Below are 24,914 nucleotides of genomic sequence, written 5' to 3'. Positions count from 1 at the left end.
GCAACAGGGGGAGGCAAATGACAAGGCAGGCAGGGTTCGATAATCCAGAGTGGTGGGGCAAAGGTACAGAATGGCAGGCAGGGTCAGGAAGAGGTTGGTAATCCAGAGTAGGGGCAAAGGTACAGGACGGCAAGCAGGGTCAGGGGCAGGCAGAATAGTCAAGCAGGGGGACAGGCAAGGGTCAAAACCAGGAGGGCGAGAAAAAGAGAGACTTTGGAAAAGCAGGAGCTGAGAAAAACGCTGGTTGACTTGACAAACAAGACGAACTGGCAACAGACAAACAGAGAACACAGGTATAAATGCACAGAGGGTAATGGGGAAGATCGGCGACACCTGGAGGGGGTTGGAGACAATCACAAGGGCAGATGAAACAGATCAGGGCGTGACATATACAGCTCATTGAGTGCAGTTTTAGTGCCAGCATCAGTCTGTGGTGGTATGTAGACAGCTACAAAAAATACAGATGAAAACTCTCTAGGTAGATGGTGTGGTCTACAGCTTATCATGAGATACTCTACCTCAGGCGAGCAAAACCTCTAGACTTCCTTAGATATCGTGCACCAGCTGTTGTTTACAAATATGCATAGGTCCCCACCCCGTGTCTTATCAGAGGCTGCTGTGTTATCCTGCCGATAGTGTATAACCTGTTATTAATGTCGTCGTTCAGCCACGACTCGGTGAAACGTAAAGATATTACAGTTTTTAATGTCCCGTTGGTAGGATATACGTGCTTTCAGTTCATCCCAATGATTTTCCAGTGATTGAACGTTGGCTAGCAGTATGGGTGGCAAAGGCAGATTAGCCTGATCCTCACAAGGAACCCCGATCTCTTTCCGCGAAATCTCAGTTTCTTTCTCCAGCGAATGACGGGGATGAGGGCGTTTGGAGTATATCCTTCCCGTCCGACTCATTAAAGAAAAATTCTTCGTCCAATTCGAGGTGAGTAATCGCTGTTCTGATATCCAGAAACAATTTTTGGTCATAAGAGAAGGTAAGGTGGCAGCAACATTATGTACAAAATAATTTACAAACAACACGGGGGAAAAAATTATTGCACGGTTGGTTAAGAGCCAATAAAACGGCAGCCATCCCCTCCGGCGCAATCAGTGGCGTTGTGACAAGGTAGGGGTGGTATACGGAAGATAGCCCTATTTGGTAAAAGACCAAGTCCATGTTATGGCAAGAACAACTCAAATAAGCAAAGAAAATGTAAATTACTTTAAGACATGAAGGTTAGTCAATCCAGAAAATGTCAAGAACTTAAAGTTTCTTTAAGTGCAGTTGCAAAAACCATCAAGCGCTATGATGAAACTGGCTCTCATGAGAACCCCCACAGGAAAGGAATACCCAGAGTTACCTATGCTGCAGAGGATAAGTTCATTAGAGTTACCAGCCTCAGAAATTGCAGCCCAAACAAATGCTTCACTGAGTTCAAGTAACAGACACATCTCAACATCAAGTGTTCAGAGGAGACTGCGTGAATCAGGCCTTCATGGTCAAATTGTTGCAAATAAACCAGTACTAAAAGACACCAATAAGAAGAAGAGACTTGCTTGGTCAAAGAAACACGCGCAATGGACATTAGGTGGGTGAAAATCTGAGAGACTTTGAGGTTGTGAGGTTTTTGGTTCCAACTGCCGGGTCTTTGTGAGATGCAGAGTAGCTGAATGGATGATATCCGCATGTGTGGTTCTCACCGTGAAGCATATATGACGATGTGTGATGCTGTGTAGGTGCTTTGCTGGTGACACTGTCAGTGATTTATTTAGAATTCAAGGCACCCTTAACCAGCATGGCTACCACAGCATTCTGCAGCGATATGCCATCCCATCTGGTTTGCACTTAGTGGGACTATCATTTGTATTTCAACAGGACAATGACCCAACACACCTCCAGGCTGTGTAAGGGCTATTTGACCAAGAAGGAGAGTGATGGAGTGCTGCATCAGAGGACCTGGCCTCCACAATCACCCGACCTCAACCCAATTGAGATGGTTTGGGATGAGTTGGACCGCAGAGTGAAGGAAAAGCAGCCAACAAGTGTTCAGCATATGTGGGAACTCCTTCAAGAGAGAATGGTTTAGAGAATGCCAAGAGTGTGCAAAGTTGTCATTAAGGCAAAGGATGGCTACTTTGAAAAATCTCAAATATTAAATATATTTTCATTTAACACTTTTTTGGTTACTACATGATTCCATATGTGTTATTTCATAGTTTTGATTCTACAATGTAGAAAATAGTAAAAATAAAGAAAACCCTTGAATGAGTAGGTGTGTCCAAACTTTTGACCGTTACTGTATACATATTCAAAATGGCACAGTAATGTCAACTTGATGTGTTCACTTTTCAATGGACCTCACTAGTTCTGTTGGATGATCTTCTATACACAGTGATCCCTACAACAACATCACAGCTTTGGACCCAGAGAAACTGAAGATCTTCAGAACTGTGAGAGAGATCACAGGTATGTGTGTGTGTGTGTGTGTGTGTGTGCTTGTGTGTGTGTGTTGAAGTTTCAAATGCATGTGCCTGTTAAGTGGCAGCAGTGTCAGTGAAATGATGTGTTTGGAAGGTGTTCTGTGTTTTAACACCTTCTGCTGTTGCCAGACGTTCTGAGTATCCAGTCGTGGCCTGAAAATCTGACTGACCTGTCGGTGTTCTCCAACTTGGCAACCATACAAGGAAGAACCCTCTACAGGTGACCATCTATCTCTGTCTTTCTCACTCTCTGACATTAGACTTGTGTCTTTGTCTCTCTGCACTTAAGAAATATCTCTTTCACTTTCTACAGTATGTGTCCACTGAACCCATTTCCATCTCCATCTGTGCTTAACTGCATTGTAGACATGTATGCATAGACTGACCTGTTGTGTCTTGTCACCACTTTATCTTTCATCTCCTTTCACCCCATTTCTCATCCCCTGCTCTGCTCCCCTTTCTCTCGGTCTCTTCTCTCTCTCTCTCGCTCTCTCTATTCCTCTCTCTCTCTCTCGTTTGTTCCATCAGCGGCGGGCACTCTAGGAAGTCCAGTAGTGTGTGTGACAGTTGTTTTACTAATCTATCTGACTACTAATCTTCCTGATACTGTGTGAACTGATAAAACAACGTCATACTCAGACAATGCTAAACAAAACAAAAATCCTCTGAATTGGTTACGAGTTGTCTTGAACTGTATGAGAAGTGTCTCAGCTGGTGGTGGGTGGGGGATTTTCGTGTACGTTGAGGTATAATCCTCATGATTGTATTTTGAACTTGATCATACCTTATGACCACCAGTGGAGGTCAGTGCCGTTTAAAATGAGGGAGGACGATTTTCCTTTCATGAGTATGGCCTTATTTCTATTACAGCATATTGGATGACTCATTCATATTCCATTCACCCTGTTCAATGTAACAGCGATAGGTTTAGGCTACTACATGATCCTCTAATTTTCCATATACCCAACATGAGGTTGCTACAACCAAGCATATGAATGAAAGTTCACAAGGTCCAGAGACAAATTTGAGGTGACAGACAGTGACATTCAATACCGCCTTGCACACTCTTGCCTGCATCTAGCTGATATAGGCTGTGATCATTAGTCCAACAATTCCAAACAAGAGTTTCTATTGGACAAATTCAGGTGTATTTATCTCCGTTTTGTTCCGTTTGCTTACGTTTAGGAAACGTTTTCAACAGAATCGACAGAATGATTACACCCCTGATCACGCGTAACAGAGTTCACTCTCATAACAGCCACATTGTATTCCTGCTCTTCCCTTCGCTTGTGGACTTCAATGCACAACAAATCAGCTGTATGCGACCAGGCGAAAAAACCTTTCCAAGCCAAACCTCTACAAACAGCCTACATCGTTGTCACCATAAGCTAGAGTAACGTCATAGTCAGCATAGCTAAAATAACTAACGTGTTAGTAAACCCGCTAAAATCATACAGTAAAGTTAGTGTACAGTCAGTAAGCAGTTACACCGGCAGGCCCTGGTGGCAATAAATTAGTAATACCAAAAGCTTAACTTGACTTGGAAGAGTTCCAGTGTTATTTTAGAAAGTCATAGCCAGCTAGCTAACATAGTATCCCTTTGTTTGAGCAGGGTGTTTCAGTAGGCTAAACTAGCTAGCTGCATTTGCTAGCTAAGTAAGTGAAACTGAAAGTGAAGAAAAATGACTCGCTATTTCTCTCTTGCTTCTCCTTCATTTTGGAAGAAAGTAATTTGTTCAAAACTGTTCAACTATTGTCTTTCTGTCTCTACTCACCACATTTTATACACTGCAGTGCTAGCTAGCTGTAGTTTATGCTTTTAGTACTCGATTCATTCTCTGATCCTTTGATTGGATGGACAACAGGGTCAGTTCATGCTACAGTTCATGCTACAAGAGCTCTGATAGGTTTGAGGACGTCCTTCCCGGAAGTTGTCCTAATTACTGTGTAAGTCTATGGAAGGGGGAGAGAACCATGAGCCTCCTAGGTTTTGTATTGAAGTCAATGTACCCAGAGGAGGACGGAAGCTAGCTGTCCTCCGGCAACACCATGGTGCTACCCTACAGAGTGCTGTTGAGGCTACTGTTGGCCTTCTTTTCAAAATAGTGTGTTTTAATCAGTTATTTGGTGACATGTCATTTTATTTACTATAGTTTTATCTTAATAACTTTTTTAATGTTTTACATTTTAAATGTTTATGAAATTCACTGAGGAGGATGGTCCTCCTCTTCCTCCCGTGAGCAGTCTCCACTGATGACCACATTGGGTATTAGGAGTCTCTACCACAATAGCATATGAATTCTCTACATAATAACAACACACACATTTTCTGTCTACATGTAGACAATTAATTCATGTTTGGGAGCAGCAATGCCTTATGCGGGATCCATTTACGTCTCTGTCCTGACTTGATTGATGTTCCCAGCACCAATATATATTTGTACATATTTTTTTCTGAAATATCCTCCATTCCCTCCACCTTAATGGTTCTCTCTCTCTTGGCTCTCTCTCTTCTTGTCATCACCCTATCCCTCTACCTTGCTCCTCTTCCTCCACCTGCGTTCTTCCCTCGTCCCTCTTCTTCAGGGGCTACGCCCTGCTGGTGATGCGTATCCCGTCACTGACCTACCTTGGGCTGCGCTCACTGCAGAGCATCAATGACGGCGGTGTCTACATCACAGGAAACAGGAAGCTATGCTACCACCACACCGTCAACTGGACACACCTCTTCAGTAGTAGCTCCCGCCCACAGCGCCACCAGAAGAACATCGACGTCAAGGACAACCGACCCCAGAGCCAATGTGGTGAGACGGGGGATAGAGGAGAGAGATTGGGTGACATCTTCAAAATCATTAAGTACATTTTTTTGCGGGTACACTAGTGAATTACTAATAGTTTTTTGCATATTTTTTTTGTGTGTAGTTGCGGAGGGGCACATGTGTGACCCTCTGTGTTCGTCGGAGGGGTGTTGGGGTCCTGGGCCGGACCAGTGTCTATCCTGTAAGAACTACAGCCGGGGGCGAACCTGTGTCAATCAGTGCAGATTTCTCACCGGGTCAGTACTCATTCAAAACAATGCATCTTTATTATAATGTAGATTTGTCAGTATGTCTCAATGTGTGTACGTGACTATGTGTTTAAACTATTTTTCAATCTCAATCTCTGCTTTTCTCCAGGAAGGGGCGTGAGTTTACAAGTCCGAAGGGCGAGTGTATGCCCTGTCACTCGGAGTGTGAGGTCCAGGAGGGACAGCCCACCTGCATAGGACTGGTATGCTCACCTCTAACATCTGCCCACAGACCTCTCTCAAAGCATCTGAAAAAGACAGTTCTATGAGCTCAGAGTGATCAGTTGAAAAGTGTCTCTCAAAGTTCTCAGGACTAACCAAAATGTAGTGCTTCACTGTCACCTTGTGGATAATATTTTGGACCACAATTACATGGATATTGTCAACTGTCTCCATCTCTCTATTCCTCTCTCCCCCTCTCTCTCTCCGTGCGCTTGCTCGCTCTCTTTCCTTCTTTCTCCCTCTCACTCTCTCACTTTCTCTCTGCAGGGAGCTAATGAGTGTGTGGTGTGTGCCAGTCTGAGGGACGGTCCTCACTGTGTGTCCTCATGCCCTGAAGGAGTGATGGGGGAGAAGGGTCTCATCTTTAAATACCCCAACCAGCAGAGACGCTGTGAGCCCTGCCACCTCAACTGCACCCAGGGGTGAGAGATGAGTTAGAGAATGAGGGAGTGTGTGTGTGTGTGTGTGTGTGTGTGTGTGTGTGTGTGTGTGTGTGTGTGTGTGTGTGTGTGTGTGTGTGTGTGTTAAATATCTCTCTGCTCTGTGTTTTCAGTTGCTCAGGCCCAGGAATTGGGGACTGTTTGGACTCCACCAGATTAACTGATGGGTGAGTGTAGTTTCTATATTTTTTTTCTACCTGTCACTGACAACCTGATTTCTCCTCACTGTAAGTTTTGTTTAGTCTAGAACGTAGCATTATTCATTATTGTATATCAGGTGCTGATTGGTTGATACATGTGTCTCTTTCCAGCCAATCCATTACAGGAATTGTTTTGGGAGTTTTGGCAGCAGTTATAGTGGGCTTCTCCATCTTTGTGATGAGTGTTCTGTACCGCCGAGGTCTTGCCATCCGGCGCAAGAGAGCCATGAGGCGATACCTGGAGAGTGGAGAGGTGAGGTGGGAGGGGATGGTGTGTGTGTGTGTCTGTGAGAGAGAGTAAGAGAGCCAGAGCGAGAGAGAGAGAATTAGGATCTCTTAATAAGAGTATGTGTAGTCTATTGTCTTGATATGTGTCAATATTAATTGTGTGCATGTGTCTGTAGAGTTTTGAGCCTTTGGACCCTGGTGAGAAAGTGGTCAAAGTTCATGCCAGGATCTTGAAGGTCACTGAACTCCGTAAGATCAAGCTACTGGGCACCGGTGTGTTTGGCTCCGTCCACAAGGTGTTTACATCATCAACCGTCGCCCTCTTAAAGCCCCTATTATCATCATCACCCTGCACCTCTCTGATTTTCCCGTAGGCCTTACATGTATTGTGCTACTTACCTTACTTGTCTTCGTTTCATTGTGAGGTAATCCCTCTCCCCCTCTCCTTTCCTCCATATTTCTCAGGGCATTTGGATTCCTGAGGGAGACTCAGTGAAGATCCCTGTGGCCATAAAGACTATTCATGATCGAATGGGGCAAAATACCTTCCATGAGATCACAGAGGTAAGAAAACACTCTCACATGCCCACTCTCAAGAACCCCTGCCCCTTAAAGCATACTGACCTGATACCCACTTATCTTGACTCTTGCTACACCCCACCGACAAACATCACTGTTGCAGTTGTTAATATGTATGTTATGGGGCCTCCCGGGTGGCGCAGTGGTCTAGTGCACTGCATCGCAGTGCTAACTGCGCCACCAGAGTCTCTGGGTTCGCCCCCAGGCTCTGTCGCAGCCGGCCGCGACCGGGAGGTCCGTGGGGCGACGCACAATTGGGCTAGCGTCGTCCGGGATAGGGAGGGTTTGGCCGGTAGGGATTTCCTTGTCTCATCGCGCTCCAGCGACTCCTGTGGCGGGCTGGGCGCAGTGCGCGCTAACCAAGGGGGCCAGGTGCACGGTGTTTCCTCCGACACATTGGTGTGGCTGGCTTCCGGGTTGGAGGCGCGCTGTGTTAAAGAAGCAGTGCGGCTTGGTTGGGTTGTGCCTCGGAGGACGCATGGCTTTCGACCTTCGTCTCTCCCGAGCCCGTACGGGAGTTGTAGCGATGCGACAAGATAGTAATTACTAGCGATTGGATACCACGAAAATTGGGGAGAAAAGGGGATAAAAATTAAAATAAAATAAAATATGTATGTTATTACCCCCCCACAGTCTATCCTCTGCCTCCACCCCAATGGACATTTATTTATTCATCACAGCTACAGTTGTTATGATGAACAGTACCAGTCAAAAGTTTGGACACACCTACTCATTCCACAAATTAACTTTTAACAAGGCACACCTGTTAATTGAAATGCATTCCAGGTGACTACTTCATGAAGCTGGTTGAGAGAATTCCAAGAGTACGCAAAGCTGTCATCAAGGCAAAGGGTGGCTACTTCGAAGAATATAAAATATATTTAGATTTTTTAACACATTTTTGGTTACTACATGATTCCATGTGTTATTTCCTAGTTTTGATGTCTTCACTATTATTCTACAATGTATAAAATAATAAAAATAAAGAAAAACCCTTGAATGAGTAGGTGTGTCCAAACTTTTGACTTGTACTGTATATAGGGCTATTTATATTGATATTGTTGTTTTTTATTACCATTTCATTATTTTATTTCACTTAGTTCTGCATGTTGGAGCTCGAGGCCTAGGATTTTCACTTTACGCTGCAATCACACCTGCAACCCTGTACATGTAACTATTAAACACTGAATCTCTGAGATTTTTTTCTGATAACCCCTGCAGCACATGATGGTGATGGGTAGCTTGGACCACCAGTACATCGTCAGGCTCTTAGGTGTCTGTCCAGGTGCTAGTCTCCAGCTGGTCACCCAGCTAAGCAATCAGGGGTCCTTACTGGAGCACATCAGGCACCACAGGGACAGCCTGGACCCACAGAGGCTGCTCAACTGGTGTGTGCAGATTGCCAAGGTGAGATTTTATTTATTTATTTTATTTCACCTTTATTTAACCAGGTAGACAAATTGAGAACACGTTCTCATTTACAATTGCGACCTGGCCAAGATAAAGCAAAGCAGTTCGACACATACAACAACACATAGTTACACATGGAGTAAAACAAACATACAGTCAATAATACAGTGAAAAATAAGTCTATATACAATATGAGCAAGTGAGGTGAGATAAGGGAGGTGAAGGCAAACAAAATATATATATAAATAAATAAAAATATAAAAAGGCCATGGTGGCGAAGTAAATACAATATAGCAAGTAAAAAAAAATACCATGTGTGTGTGTGGTTGGTTGGTTGGGTGAGCGGGTGAGTGATTATGTACATTGCCATCAGAAAGTATTCACACCACTTTACTTTTTCCATATTTTGTTGTGTTACAGCCTAAATTTTTTTACAAATTAATTAATAGTGAAAATCTGATATGTCTTGGGTAAATAAGTATTCAACCTCTTTGTTATGGCAAGCATAAAAACGTACAGGAGTAAAAATTTGCTTAAAAAGTCACATAAGTTGCATGGACTCACACCGTGTGCAATAATAGTGGTTAACATGTTTTTTTTAATGACTACCCCATCTCTGTACGCCACACATACAATTATCTCTAAGTTCCCTCAGTCAAAGTACATTTCAACCACAGATTCAACCACAAAGAACAGGGAGGTTTTCCAATGCTTCGCAAAGAAGGGCAACAATCTTTTAAAATTAATTACGCTTTAGATGGTGTATCAATACACCCAGTCACTACAAAAATTCAGACGTCCTTCATAACTCAGTTGCCGGATAGGAAGGAAAAATGGCTCTGGGATTTCACTATGAGGCCAATGGTGATTTTAGAACAGTTAAATGGCTGTGATGATTTTTTTACTTCTTTTAAATTTAACCTTTATTTAGCTAGGCAAGTCAGTTAAGAACAAATTCTTATTTACAATGACAGCCTATACTGGCCAAACCCGGATGACGCTGGGCCAATTGTGCGCCGCCCTTTGGGACTACCAATCACGCCAGTAACTAAGGAAGGATCAATAACATTGTAGTTACTCCACAATACTAACCTAAATGGCAGAGTGAAAAGAAGGAAGCTTGTATAAAATTAAAAATATTGAGAGTGAGTGGGGACGGGGAGGGGGTAGTGGATTAAGAAGGTGGAAAAGAGGGTTAGCGGCAGAATCTTGAAATGTAGAGTGGCTTTAGCAGCAAGTACAGAGGAAGAGAAGATAGAGAGGAGGGAGTGAAAGGATTAGTTTAGTTTCCTCCATTTTCGCTCAGCTGCCCGCAGCCCTGTCCTGTAAGCTCGCAATGAGTCACTCAGCCACGGAACAGGAGGTGAAGGCAGAGCCAGCCGGGAGGAAAGGGGACAGCGCGAGTCATAGGATGCGGAAAGGGAGGAGAGTAGGGATGAAGAGGCAGAATCAGGAGACAGGATGGAGAAGGATTTAGCAGAATGGAGAGATTATAGGATAGAAGAGGAGAGAGTAGTTGAAAAGAGAGAGAGAGAGCGAAGATTGCGACGGCACATGACCATCTGGATAGGGTCTGTGGTTCGGGTTGGAGGAAAGAGAGACGAAAACAGAGTTGGAAAGAAATTAACTTTTTGTCCTGAATACAAAGCGTTATGTTTCGAGAAAATCCAACACATAATCACTGAGTACCACTCTTCATATTTTCAAGCTGCATCATGTTTTGAGTATTTTTCAGAGGAATAATGTATGTTAGTATTACGTGATTGCTGTATTTATTTTTTTGATAAACTAGGGACTAGGACTAGGGAGGACTAAGGAGTTATTTAGGATAAAATGAAACAGAATAGAGCTAAGCACAGGCAAAATACTAGAGTAAATCCTGGTTCAGTCTGCTATACACCAGACATTGGGTGACAAATTCACATTTCAGCAGGACAATAACCTGAAACACAAGGTCAAATATATACTGGAGTTGCTTACCAAGACAACATTGAATGTTCCTAAGTGGCCTAGTTACCGTTACTTAAATCTGATTGAAAACCAATGGCAAGACTTGAAAATGTCTGTCTAGCAATGATCAACTACCAACTTGACAGAACTTGAAGAATGTATTTATTGCAAATATTGTACAATCCAGGTATTGAAAGCTCTTGGTCTTATCCAGAAACACTCACAGCTGTAACCGCTGCCATAGGTAATTCTAATCATTTCATTTTTCTTCCACTTTGACATTACAGAGGATTGATTGTGTGTCGATTGTTGTCAAAAGAAAGGACAATTAAATACATTTTAATCCCACTTTGTAACTTAACAACATTTGTAAAATGTCAAGTGTGTGAATACTTTCTGAAGGCACTGTATATGACAGAAGTGTATGTGATAAAGGTGTGTGTGTGTGTGTGATTGTGTATGTGACCGAGGTGTGTGTGCTCTCCATTGTCAGGGTATGTACTATCTGGAGGAACACATGATGGTCCACAGAAACCTGGCAGCCCGTAACGTGCTCCTGAAGAGTGACTACATGGTCCAGATCTCTGACTACGGCATCACAGACCTGCTCTACCCCGATGACAAAAAGTACTTCTACAATGAGGTGAATGTGTGTTGAATTCCTCGTTAGGTCACATGGAAAAACTAGACATGGATAATGTCTCAGCCTATTATTTATCTTTTGCTCAAAATTGGCTAGAAGCATCTGCTGTCATTTGTCTTAAGTGAGATGTTGACTAGCTAAATGCCCTGTTTCTATACGTGTTTTGTATTGCTGCCATGAACACTAACTAATAGGTGTTTTTTTCCAATGGCCACAGGCTTTGAACTCGATGTAATTCATGGTGACATAGTTCCCTGTCTTGTCTCTCTCACCACAGACGGCCATTAAATGGATGGCTCTGGAGAGCATCTTGTTCCGCAGATACACACATCAAAGTGATGTCTGGAGCTATGGTGAGTCACTGTGTGTTTGTGTGTGGGTTTCATGTGCTTTTATAGACTTTTATATCAATGGTAAGTAAGTTCAAAGTACTTGTGTGTATGTTGAGTTACCATAATTTTACAGTGTCTATTATATTTCTCTGTCTTGCAGGAGTGACAGTGTGGGAGATGATGTCATACGGGGCGGAGCCCTACTCGGCGATGCGTCCACAAGAAGTGCCAGACCTTCTGGAGAAGGGCGAGCGTCTTTCCCAGCCACCCATCTGCACCATAGATGTCTACATGGTCATGGTCAAGTGTGAGTGACCACCCTCTCTCCTTCACCCTCAATACCAATATACCTATTTATCCCTCTACCCACTCTGCCGAAGAAACAGTGGTAACTCCCGGGTGCTGTTATCTACTGTGAGCAAGCTCCTCCAACTTGTGAACAATTTTTCTACCTCAGCCTCCCCAGAAAGGTGCAATCAATACCTGTGCTTCTTCCAAAGCAAAATTTAAAACATGAATAACACCATCCTGCCCTCTCCAGCCCCAGTAGTTGAGCTACTGAGTCCTACCCTCCCTGAGTCAAGGTTCTCCACCTTCACCACAGTCACTGCAGCTGATGTAGTCAAGCTGGTTAGGACAATGAAGCCCACCACTTGCTCACTTGACCCTATCACCACCTCCCTTGTGACGACCTGCTTACTTGCTCTGGAGCCTTTCTTCACAGAAATGATCAACAAGTTTATTACCACTGGATGTTTTCCTCAGCTCAAACTGGCCGCAGTCACACCAGTACTTAAAAAGCTTGGATCTGACCCTGACAACCTACAGAACTACAGGCCTATTTCCAACCTGCCCTTACTGAGTAAGCTGTTTCTGGCCCACTCCAAAACCATCTGGCCACTTACAACCTACTTGAGCCCTTCCAGTTGGGTTTCAGAGCTAGACACAGCACTGAGACTGCCATGGTAATGGTCACTATTGGCCTTCTCATGAATGCTGACTCTGGGGCTGCCAGCATCCTCATACTGCTGGACCTCGGTGCAGCACTCAACACGCTCAGCCACACCATCCTGCTAAACTGCATGGAGAAGCCCCTTGGCCTGTCAGACACTGTCCTAAACTTGTTCAGGTCCTATCTCATTGATCGCTACAAGTTTGTAGCCATTGGTTCTAGTAGGTCACACACAGTTGTAGTCCGACAGGGGGTGCCTCAAGTGCTAGTGCTGGTTATGTTTATTTAATTTTTACGTATTTTTTTTGGGGGGGGGGGTTGAGGTGAGGAGGACGATTATTTAAGATACTGTTTAAAGAGGTAGGGTTTCAGATATTTTTGGAAGATGGGCAGGGACTCTGTTGTCCTAGCTTCAGGGGGAAGCTGGTTCCACCATTGGGGTGCCAGGACAGAGAGGAGCTTGGAGCCGGAGCTTCCCAAGAGACCTGAGGTGGCAGAATGGAGTGCTCAGGTTGGGGTGTAGGGTTTGAGCATAGCCTGAAGGTAGGAAGCGGCAGTTCCTCTTGCTATTCCGTAGGCAAGTACCATGGTCTTGTAGTGGATGCGAGCTTCAACTGCAAGCCAGTGGAGTGTGTGTAGGAGTGGGGTGATATGAGAGAACTTGGGAAGGTTGAAAACCAGGCAGGCTGCAGCGTTCTGCAAGGGTTTGATGGCACAAGCGGGGAGCCCAGACAACAGTGAGTTTCAGTAGTCTAGACAGGAGAGGACAAGTGCCTGGATTAGGACCTGCGGCGCTTCCTGTGTGAGGTGGGGTCGTACTCTATGGATGTTGTAGAGTATGAATCTGCAGGAGCTGGTCAATGCTTGGCTGTTTGCAGAAAATGACAGGGGGTTGTCCAGGGTCACGCCAAGGGTCTTTGCACTGTGATGGCGACACTGTGGAGTTGTCAACCTTGATGGAGAGGTCTTTGAGCGGGGAGATCTTCCTCGGGAGGAAGAGCAGTTCCGTCTTGTTGAGATTGAGCCTGTGTGGGCCGACATCCAAGTTGAGATATCTGCCAGGCACGCAGAGATGCGTGTCGCCACCTGGGTGTCAGAAGGGGGGAAGGAGAAAATTAGTTGAGTATCATCCTCATAACAATGATAGGAGACACCATGTGAGGATATGACGGAGCCGAGTGACTTGGTGTATAGAGAGAAGAGGAGAGGGCCTAGAACCGAGCCCTGGGGGACACCTTTAGTGAGACTACGTGGTGCAGACACAGATCCTCTCCACGTCACCTTGTAGGGTAGTTCTGTGTGAGTGAGATCAGTGGACTCAATAGGCTGAGTGAAAGATTAGTTGATGTCGTCAACCTTTTTCTCAAAGTGGTTGACAAAGTCGTCCGCAGAGAGAGAGTGGGGACGGGGAGGGGGTAGTGGATTAAGAAGGTGGAAAAGAGGGTTAGCGGCAGAATCTTGAAATGTAGAGTGGCTTTAGCAGCAAGTACAGAGGAAGAGAAGATAGAGAGGAGGGAGTGAAAGGATTAGTTTAGTTTCCTCCATTTTCGCTCAGCTGCCCGCAGCCCTGTCCTGTAAGCTCGCAATGAGTCACTCAGCCACGGAACAGGAGGTGAAGGCAGAGCCAGCCGGGAGGAAAGGGGACAGCGCGAGTCATAGGATGCGGAAAGGGAGGAGAGTAGGGATGAAGAGGCAGAATCAGGAGACAGGATGGAGAAGGATTTAGCAGAATGGAGAGATTATAGGATAGAAGAGGAGAGAGTAGTTGAAAAGAGAGAGAGAGAGCGAAGATTGCGACGGCGCATGACCATCTGGGTAGGGGCTGTGGTTCGGGTTGGAGGAAAGAGAGACGAAAACAGAGTTGGAAAGAAATTAATTGAAGGCAGACGTTGGGAGGTTGAAGTCGCCAAGTACGAAGAGCGGCGAGCCATCGTCAGGAAATGAGCTTATCAAGGTGTCAAGCTCATTGAGGAACTTTCCAAGGGCACCTGGTGGGCAATGGATTACAATAATGTTAAGCTTGAGTGGACAAGTAACAGTGACATTATGGAATTCAAGTGAGGAGATGGAAAATCTCCACTTAGGAGAAATGAGTAGACCTGTGACACCACCGTGATGACCAGATGCTCTCGGACTATGAGAGAAAACATAGTCAGATGATGAAAGAGCAGCTGGAGTAGCAGTGTTCTCTGGGGTGATCCATGTCTCCACCAGGGCCAAAAAGTCAAAGGACTGAAGGGCAGCATAGGCTGAGATTAACTCGGTCTTCATGACCGCAGATTGGCAGTTCGAAACACTGCCAGAGACCTGGAATTCCACATGGGTTGTGCACGCAGGGTACACTAAATTAGATTTTTATTTTTATTTTTATTTTTTTATTCTGCATCCCTACTTCCAATGCCCACTGCACTCCTGGTCAGCTGCCTGCAGGACATCAGGGCATGGATGCAGTTGAGCTTCAACTGCAAAAAGACAGAGGTCGTCCTGATTGGCACTCGCACTATCATCAACAACATCAGCAGCTACAGCCTCAATATTGATGGTGTCAAGGTCCTCCCCTCCAGTCAGGTTGACAACCTGGGTGTGATATTTGACAGTCAGCTCTCGTTTGATGCCCACATCAAGAGTATGACCAAAGTTTTAATATGTCCATTTACGGAACATTGCCAGGTGTCACGGCCGTCGTAAGAAGTAGACCAAAGCGCAACGTGGTGAGCGTACATATTCCTTTTATTTAGAAATGACGCCGACAAAAACAATAAACAATCCAAAACAACCGTGAAGTTAACTTCCCTCAAAGAAAGGAGGGAAAAGGGCTACCTAAGTATGGTTCCTGATCAGAGACAACGATAGACAGCTGTCCCTGATTGAGAACCATACCCGGCCAAAACATAGAAAAACAAAATCATAGAAAACAAAAACATAGAATCCCAGCCCAAATCACACCCTGACCAAACCAAATAGAAACATAAAAAGGCTCTCTAAGGTCAGGGCGTGACAGTACCCCCCCCCCCGGCCGCAAAACCTGAACCTATAGGGGAGGGTCTGGGTGGGCATCTATCCGTGGTGGCGGCTCAGGTGCGGTACGCAGACCCCGCGTTCCACCACTGGCTCACTCTCTGGTGCTGGGACCCTCGTTGCGGGCCCCGGACTGGACACCCTCGTTGCGGACCCCGGGACTGGGCACCCTCGTTGCGGACCCCGGGACTGGGCACCCTCGTTGCGGACCCCGGGACTGGGCACCCTCGTTGCGGACCCCGGGACTGGGCACCCTCGTTGCGGGCCCCGGACTGGGGACCCTCGTTGCGGGCCCCGGACAGGGCACCCTTGTTGCGGGCCCCGGACTGGAGGCCGTCGCTGGAGGCTCCGGACTGGAGGCCGACGCTGGAGGCTCCGGACTGGAGGCCGTCGTGGGAGTCTCCGGACTGGGGACCGTCGTTGCGGGCCCCGGACTGGGGACCATCGCTTGGGGCTCCGGACTGGAGACCGTCTCTGGAGGCTCCGGACTGGAGAACGTTGCTGGAGGCTCCGGACTGGGGACCGTTGCTGGAGGCTTCGTGCCATGGATCATCACTGGAGGCTTCGTGCCATGGATCATCACTGGAGGCTTCTTGCCATGGATCATCACTGGAGGCTTCTTGCCATGGATCATCACTGGAGGCTTCTTGCCATGGATCATCACTGGAGGCTTCTTGCCATGGATCATCACTGGAGGCTTCGTGCCATGGATCATCACTGGAGGCTTCGTGCCATGGATCATCACTGGAGGCTTCTTGCCATGGATCATCACTGGAGGCTTCTTGCCATGGATCATCACTGGAGGCTTCGTGCCATGGATCATCACTGGAGGCTTCTTGCCATGGATCATCACTGGAATCTTCTTGCCATGGATCATCACTGGAAGCTTCTTGCCATGGATCATCACTGGAGGCTTCGTTGCATGGATCATCACTGGAGGCTTCGTGCCATGGATCATCACTGGAGGCTTCGTGCCATGGATCATCACTGGAGGCTTCGTGCCATGGATCATCACTGGAGGCTTCGTGCCATGGATCATCACTGGAGGCTTCTTGCCATGGATCATCACTGGAAGCTTCTTGCCATGGATCATCACTGGAGGCTTCTTGCCATGGATCATCACTGGAGGCTTCTTGCCATGGATCATCACTGGAAGCTTCTTGCTATGGATCATCACTAGAATCTTCTTGCCATGGATCATCACTGGAGGCTTCGAGCCATGGATCATCACTGGAGGCTTCATGCCATGGATCATCACTGGAGGCTTCGTGCCATGGATCATCACTGGAGTGTGGAGACGTATGGGCAGTCTGGTTTGTGGAGCTGCCACAGGGCTCACCAGGCTGGGGAGACATACAGGAGGCCTGGTTCTGACAGCAGGCACAGGACTCACCAGGCTGGGGAGACATACTGGAGGCCTGGTTCTTGGCAGAGGCACCGGATACACTGGGCCATGGAGGCGCACTGGAGGTCTCGAGCGTAGAGCCTGCACAACCCATCCTGGCTGGATGCTCACCCTAGCCCGGCAGATGCGGGGAGCTGGGATGTAGCACACCGGGCTGTAAACGCACACTGGAGACACCGTGCACTCCACCGCATAACACGGTGCCTAACCAGTACGATGCTCGCCACAGTAAGCACGAGGATTTGGCTCAGGGCTCCAACCTGACTCAGCCAATCTCCTTGTGTGCCCCCCACAATTTTTTTTTTTGGGGGGGGGGGCTGCCTCTCGGGCTTCCTTGCTAGCCGTGTTCCCTCGTAACGCTGGGCCCCTTTACTCGCTGCCTCCGCCTTCCTCAATGCTTCCACTTGCTCCCACGGCAGGCTATCCTTTCCGGCCAGGATCTCCTCCCATGTCCAGGATCCTTTGCCGTCCAGGATGTCCTCCCATGTCCAGTCTTCCTGAAAACGCTGCTCCCCCTTACCGCGCTGCTTGGTCCTTTGGTGGTGGTGAAGTTCTGTCACGGCCGTCGTAAGAAGTAGACCAAAGCGCAGCGTAGTGAGCGTACATATTCCTTTTATTTAGAAATGACGCTGACAAAAACAATAAACAATCCAAAAAAAACGTGAAGTTAACTTCCCACAAAGAAAGGAGGGAAAGGGCTACCTAAGTATGGTTCCTGATCAGAGACAACGATAGACAGCTGTCCCTGATTGAGAACCGTACCCAGCCAAAACATAGAAAACTAAATCATAGAAAACAAAAACATAGAATGCCCACCCCAAATCACACCCTGACCAAACCAAATAGAGACATAAAAAGGCTCTCTAAGGTCAGGGCGTGAGACCAGGTTAAAACTTATTTGTGATAGGGAGCAGCATATTCACTTTTGGATGAATTGCGTGCCCATAGTTAACTGCCTCCTACTCTGTCCCAGATGCAAATATATGCATATGATTATTACTATTGGATATAAAACACTCTGAAGTTTCTAAAACTGTTTGAATGATGTCTGTGAGTATAACAGAACTCATATGGCAGGCAAAAACCTGAGAAATATTCCAAACAGGAAGTGAGAATTCTGAGGCTGGTCGATGTTCAACTCATCGCCTTTTCAATTCCCTGTAAGATATGGATCTGTTTGCACTTCTTACGCCTTCCACTAAATGTCAACAGTCTGTAGAACGTGGAATGAAGCCTCTGCTGTGATGTTGAGCCGGATGGGAGGTGTTTCAGTCAGTGGTCTGACAGAATGCCAGTTCCTGGTCACGCGCGTTCCAAACGATATCGTCTTGCTTTCCATAACTTCTAGAGACACAAAGGAATTCTCCGGTTGGAACGTTATTGGATAGTTATGATGACAACATCCTGAAGATTTATTTTCTACTTAGTTTGACCAGTTTATTCAACCTGTTATATAACTTTTTGAAGTTTTCGTCCGAGTTCGCCTGCATCTGCGCGAGCGTTTGGACATGTGCACTAAACATGCTAGCAAAAGTAGCTACTTAGACAAGTAATGGACATTATCGAACAAAACAACGATTTATTGTGGAACTAGGATTCCTGGGAGTGCATTCTGATGAAGATTATCAAAGGTAAGGGAATATTTATGATGTAATTTCGTATTTCTGTTGACTCCAACATGGCGGAGAAATGTTGTTATTTTTGAGCGTCGTCTCAGATTATTGCCTGGTGTGCTTTTTACGTAAAGTTTTTTTGAAATCTGACACAGCGGTTGCATTAAGAATAAGTGTATCTTTAATTCTATGTAAAATATGTGTCTTTCATCTAAGTTTATGATGAGTATTTCTGTTATTTGACGTGGCTCTCTGCAATTTCTCCTGATATTTTGGAGGCATTTGGCGCCAATGTAAACTGAGATTTGTGGATATAAGTATGCACATTATCGAACAAAACATAAATGTATTGTGTAACATGATGTCCTATGAGTGTCATCTGATGAAGATCATCAAAGGTTAGTGATTAATTTTATCTCTATTTCTGCTTTTTGTGACTACTGCTTTTTGCTGTGGCTATGTACTGAGTTAACATAATTTTTTGGTGTGCTTTCCCCGTAAATCCTGGATTCACAACATGTGTAGCTTTATTTTGGTGTCTTTCATGTGTGATTTCATGAAAGATTGATTTTTATAGTAATATTTTTAAATTTGGCGCGCTACATTTTTTCTGGCTTTTGGCCAAGTGGGATGCTACCTTCCCACATATCCCAGAGAAGTTTTAAGACCTATGCGATCACAACCTGCAGCTGAGCGACTCCTACATGCCTTCATTTCATCCCGTCTGGACTATTCTAACACCCTTTTTGTTGGCGCATCTACCAGGTGCCTAAACGGGCTACAATATGTCCAGAACTGTGCTGCACATGTCCTCACCCACGTGTCCTTAGAGTACACTGGATGTATTACATTGAAATAATTAGTTTTGATCTGAAAGTATAGTTGATAAAGAATACACAAACAACTGGCACTTTATTTTCAATGGGACTCACGTGGCGTTATTATAATTTACAGGCTGGATGATTGACGAGAATGTCCGTCCCACTTTCAAGGAACTGGCCAATGAGTTTACCAGAATGGCCAGGGACCCACCGAGGTACCTTGTGATCAAGGTAAGACAGAATGCCATCTTTGGAAGAAATCAGTTATCAGTAGCCCTACAAATCTAAATGCTAAGAATGTGCTTTTCCACTCCCAAATGCCAGTCATTACAGTCCAAAGACTGTGCTGTTTACTTAACAGTCACACTCTTGTTCATCCAAACCAAATGTCAGCTCATGAGGATAATAATGATGTTGTTGGAGATTTTGAAGATTATGATTATGATGACTGAAGTTGCATTCCACCAGGGGAAATGCAGCCCATCAGACTCTCCCTCAGATGTATCTCACCAACGAAGCACAAAGCTGGATGACATGGAGGCGGGGCAGGAGGACCAGGATGAGGACACCACGCCCCCTCTCTACCGGTCACAGGCCAGGAGTCTCTCGAGACTTTCAGGAATGGACAGTCACAGGGTGAGGGCTCATATGAGGCATCTCTCCATATTCATACACTACACAAGGAGCCACGAGTTTTTCCGGACGATGTGACCTATCTAGGAAAACCCCTGGCCCGTATCTATGTAACATGGGCAGATCGAACCACCTTTTGGTTACCCTGTTTTCCTCTAATCCCCATCCTGTCCTGTCCCATTTCTGTATTCCCCTCAGGGTGTTCACAGCAGTCAGACTGGATACCTGCCTATGACCCCAGGACTGGATAACCCTCAGGTCAGTCACTGGAGATGAACCATGACCATTTTGCATACAAAGATACACTATCATTCAAAAGTTTGGGGTCACTTAGAAATGTCCTTGTTTTTGGAAAGAAAAGCACATTTTTTGTCCATTTTTAAAATAACATCAAATTGATCAGAAATACAGTGTAGACATTGTTAATGTTGTAAATGACTATTGTAGCTGGAAACGGCAGATATTTTCATGGAATATCTACATAGGCGTACAGAGGCCCATTATCAGCAACCATCACTCCTGTGTTCCAATGGCATGTTGTGTTAGCTAATCCAAGTTTATCATTTTAAAAGGCTAATTGTTCATTAGAAAACCGTTTGCAATTATGTTAGCACAACTGAAAACTGTTGTTCTGATTAAAGAAGCAATAAAACTGTCTGTCTTTAGACTAGTTGAGTATCTGGAGCATTATCATTTGTGGGTTCGATTACAGGCTCAAAATGGCCAGAAACAAAGACCTTTCTTCTGAAACTCATCAGTCTATTCTTGTTCTGAGAAATGAAGGCTATTCCATGTGAGAAATTGCTTCATTAAGTAGTACCCGCAAAACACCAGTGTCAATGTCAACAGTGAAGAGGCGACTCCGGGATGCTGGCCTTCTAGGCAGAGTTCCTCTGTCCAGTGTCTGTGCTCTTTTGCCCATCTTAATCTTTTTTTTTTATTGGCCAGTCTGAGACATGGCTTTTTCTTTGCAACTCTGCCTAGAAGGACTGGTGTTTTACGGGTACTATTTAATGAAGCTGTCAGTTGAGGACTTGTGAGGCATCTGTTTCTCAAACTAGACACTCTAATGTACTTGTCCTCTTGCTCAGTTGTGCACCGGGGTCTCCCACTCCTCTTTCTGTTCTGGTTAGAGCCAGTTGCGCTGTTCTGTGAAGGGAGTGGTACACAGCGTTGTATGAGATCTTCAGTTTCTTGGCAATTGCTCGCATGGATAGCCTTCATTTCTCAGAACAAAAATAGACTGACGAGTTTCAGAAGAAAGGTCTTTGTTTCTGGCCATTTTGAGCCTGTAATCGAACCCACAAATGATAATGCTCCAGATACTCAACTAGTCTAAAGACGGACAGTTTTATTGCTTCTTTAATCAGAACAACAGTTTTCAGCTGTGCTAACATAATTGCAAAAGGGTTTTCTAATGATCAATTAGCCTTTTAAAATGATAAACTTGGATTAGCTAACACAACGTGCCATTGGAACACAGGAGTGATGGTTGCTGATAATAGGCCTCTGTACGCCTATGTAGATATTCCATAACAAATCTGCCGTTTCCAGCTACAATAGTCATTTACAACATTAACAATGTCTACACTGTATTTCTGATCAATTTGATGTTATTTTAATGGACAATTTTTTTAAATTTTCTTTCCAAAAACAAGAACATTTCTAATTGACTCCAAACTTTTGAACAGTAGTGTACATGAAAACGTGAACATGCTAACACATCTTCCACCCTATATCAATCCTATAGGATTGATCACTCATATTGCATTATACCCCTGTATAGATGGTGTGGCCGTCAGCGTCCCGCTCTCGCCTCAATTCTGCCCGCACCATGTCAGAGAGTTCTGAAGGGCGGGGCACTGTGGTAGAGCTGGAGATGAGCGAATACTTTTTATTGGCTGGCAGCATGCGGAGAAAGCGGCATCGGGAGGACAGTGCCTACATGTCCCAGAGGGACAGCATGTCAGGGGGGCCATCTGAGACCCCCTCCCCTGACACAGAGGGGGATAAGGACCAGAGTGGATACATGCTCCCCGGACTGGGTGACAGCCCAGAGAGAGGTGATATACCAGAGATAGATGACGGAAACCAACATACCACACAATATGCATAGAAACATCTATCTTTGAGTTTCTGTCTTTTGAACATATTGCATTTATGAATGTTCATTAAGCCATATAAAAAGTGTATATGGTTTTGCATGACGTGTTTGGGGATGGTTGCATGGTATTGTTATAACTCTGAGTATATGAGTGTCAGTATTAATTGCAAGAGTACTCAGATCATTTCAGATCTCTGGATCACCTTACTCACTCCTTTTTCTCTTGTCCCTCTTCTCCACAGAGACCCTACTGTTTAGCTCCCAGGTCACCCTGCCTCGCGGGAAGACGTCCAAGGTCTCCTCATACCCATCAGGACCCTCAGAGGACCATGACAGTGCCTGTGAGGAATATGAGTACATGAACAAACAGGCGTCCATTATGTATCTCCCCCCCAGGCAGCAACCTGTACATTCCAAAGATGGCCCACAGCGGCTGAAGATGAACAAGAGGCAATGCTCTTCTGTGCCGGACACAGAGTACTCAAAGTGCATGGGGCACAGGACATCAGCTGGGGAGAACAGGGGAGGCCAAACCAAGAATGAAGAACACCAGGACTATGAATTCCCTGCTCTCAACTCTGATTCAGACAACACAGAGCAACGGGGCTCTGTTGATATGGAAGACAAGTACATGGATATTCTAAGTGTTGGACCAGAGGCCATTGAAAGACCAGACGATCCCCCAACACGAGATGTCCCGCATCCTGGAGCTACGCCTAAACAGTGGATGAGAGGGGAGAGAGAGGTGGAGGAAGAGGAGGACGACGAATACGTAGTAGAATACGTAGAAGAGGACGACTATCAATACACTAACAGGCAGCCCAAGCTGCGGCAGGCTCTGCGAGGCAGGGAGGGTCTGAGGATGCAAGGAGGAGGAGAGGGAGAGGTGGATGAGTACGAGGACATGGATTCCCTGGCCGCCCCTGGAGCTGGGGACCCAGTGGAGTACGAGAATGTGCAGAGAGAAGGTGAAGGTGCAGTGGGAAGCATGGGGGGTGAGCACACAGGGATGGGGGCATTTGTAAAAGTGCGTGCAGGGGTAGGGGAGCCTAGTGGCGGAGATTGCTCCTTTGACAATCCAGACTACTGGCAGAGCAGGTTGTTCCTGAAGCTTAACGCTGTGAACACATAGGGAAGTGGACCTCCCTCACTGGCGCTGAAGAGGATAGACGCCTCTGTAGCTCTTCCATGCCAATTGAAATCAATGAAGGACCAGGGGAGGGGAGAAAGCCATCCAATATTAAAAATATGTGTGGCATGTTTATAACATATTTTATATGTTTTTTTAACCACGTTTTCTCCCCAATTTCGTGGTATCCAATTGGTAGTTACAGTCTTGTCTCATCGCTGCAACTCCTGTACGGACTCGGGAGAGGCGAAGGTCGAGAGCTGTGCGTCCACCAAAACACAACCCAACCAAGCCACACTGCTTCTTGACACAATGCCCACTTAACCCGGAAGCCAGCCGCACCAATGTGTCGGAGGAAACACTGTGCACCTAGCGACCGTGTCAACATGCACTGCACCTGGCCCGCCACAGGAGTTGCTAGTGCGCGATGGGACAAGGACATCCCTGCCGACCATACCCTCCCCTAACCCGGACGACGCTGGGCCTATTGTGTGCCGCCTCATGGGTCTCCCGGTAAAGGCCAGCTGCGACAGAGTCTGGACTCGAACCCAGAATCTCTATGTTTGTATCTTTAATGTGTCTGTTACAGGTTTACATTGATCATGTTTTTATCCATAATAACATAAGCTTTGGGATGTTTTCTTTCTGTATTACAAGTGGAAGGCACTGTGAGTGAGGGAGGCACTAAATGAAATGGCCAGATTACAAGCTTTGTATTTGTGTTTACTTATAAGAAGAAAAAAAATATTTGTACAATGTCTTTTTTCACTTGTATTTTCATGTTTTGAATATGTTAATGTTACCTTTTAGTGATATTTTTTTAGCTTTTTTAAAATAATAAAAATCTTTGAAGAATGTACATAATTGTTTTTTATCAGGGGGACATAATTCTCATTCAGTTTGTTGATACTAGATCTTTAATTCATTTATATTGTGCTGGTCTTGTTGTTTCTTCTGACAGTCCCATTTATTGGGGTAATTGAGAAATAAATGGGCACGTTCCATGTCATCTTTATTGCAGTTGGTTTGAGCAGATTACTAGAGCTCAACACCAGAAACAACATCCATGCTTAAAAGCGCAGCATGCACTCTGGTACTGAAATCCATGCCTCAGGCTGACTGTTTCCTCACCTGGGCAGTGTGCGTGCACCTACTGTAATTTTGTCCTAGCTCTCCAGTCCAGTGCTTCTTCATTCATTTATCTTTTCAGAAACCAAATCAGTTTTTACCATATTCGAATATCGAATAAATCAGAATGTTTTCAAATGTTTAGCCTACTTGTAAGACACACATAAATGTCCCTCTCCCCTTAGGGCATCAAAATAAATGGCACAGTGCTGAAATTCCCATTTCCATGATAAACATAAACTTAACTCAAAGCAGATGATCATGTGGTATTTGTATTTTATCACATTATAAAGTAGAAACTTGTCTTGACAAAGGCAGCAAAGGCCCCCTGTTGGGATGGGGTTTCTCTCCGTATATCGTGTTCAGTGAGTCTGAGTGATCCGTGTTGTCTGGATTGATGATAACCACCTAATAATTTTCCGTCTATCTAAAGGACTCTTCTCCAGAACATAGACTGCTCCAGTCACCGGAGAATATGATGATTAGGATGATGATGTGTCTCCCACATTTTGCACAATATTTACTACTTGAGTCAGTAGTGATTATAACCTTTCTTGGCATGT

General features: G+C 45.4%; 1 protein-coding gene across 1 annotated transcript in view; it reads left to right on the top strand.

Annotated features, from left to right (window-relative positions):
- The window catches only part of LOC129815510 (receptor tyrosine-protein kinase erbB-3-like), a 44,548-nt gene extending 20,461 nt beyond the window's left edge, over window positions 1-24,087 (top strand). Inside the window, exons 10-28 of the mRNA XM_055869398.1 lie at window positions 2,390-2,463; window positions 2,607-2,697; window positions 5,064-5,281; window positions 5,400-5,532; window positions 5,654-5,747; window positions 6,034-6,188; window positions 6,320-6,373; window positions 6,518-6,659; window positions 6,811-6,930; window positions 7,100-7,198; window positions 8,435-8,620; window positions 11,067-11,216; window positions 11,494-11,569; window positions 11,709-11,855; window positions 19,491-19,588; window positions 19,826-19,993; window positions 20,189-20,248; window positions 21,777-22,053; window positions 22,337-24,087. Coding sequence (XP_055725373.1) covers window positions 2,390-2,463; window positions 2,607-2,697; window positions 5,064-5,281; window positions 5,400-5,532; window positions 5,654-5,747; window positions 6,034-6,188; window positions 6,320-6,373; window positions 6,518-6,659; window positions 6,811-6,930; window positions 7,100-7,198; window positions 8,435-8,620; window positions 11,067-11,216; window positions 11,494-11,569; window positions 11,709-11,855; window positions 19,491-19,588; window positions 19,826-19,993; window positions 20,189-20,248; window positions 21,777-22,053; window positions 22,337-23,226 — 3,232 coding nt within the window. The 3' untranslated portion in view covers window positions 23,227-24,087. The remainder of the gene's footprint in view (window positions 1-2,389; window positions 2,464-2,606; window positions 2,698-5,063; window positions 5,282-5,399; window positions 5,533-5,653; window positions 5,748-6,033; window positions 6,189-6,319; window positions 6,374-6,517; window positions 6,660-6,810; window positions 6,931-7,099; window positions 7,199-8,434; window positions 8,621-11,066; window positions 11,217-11,493; window positions 11,570-11,708; window positions 11,856-19,490; window positions 19,589-19,825; window positions 19,994-20,188; window positions 20,249-21,776; window positions 22,054-22,336) is intronic.
- Window positions 24,088-24,914: the final 827 nt, after the last annotated feature.

The sequence above is a fragment of the Salvelinus fontinalis genome, chromosome 18 (genome assembly GCF_029448725.1).
Source record: "Salvelinus fontinalis isolate EN_2023a chromosome 18, ASM2944872v1, whole genome shotgun sequence".
NCBI classification, from domain to species: Eukaryota; Metazoa; Chordata; class Actinopteri; order Salmoniformes; family Salmonidae; genus Salvelinus; species Salvelinus fontinalis.
Note: the sequence above shows the minus strand (reverse complement) of the source record. Positions and strands in the feature narration are given on the sequence as shown.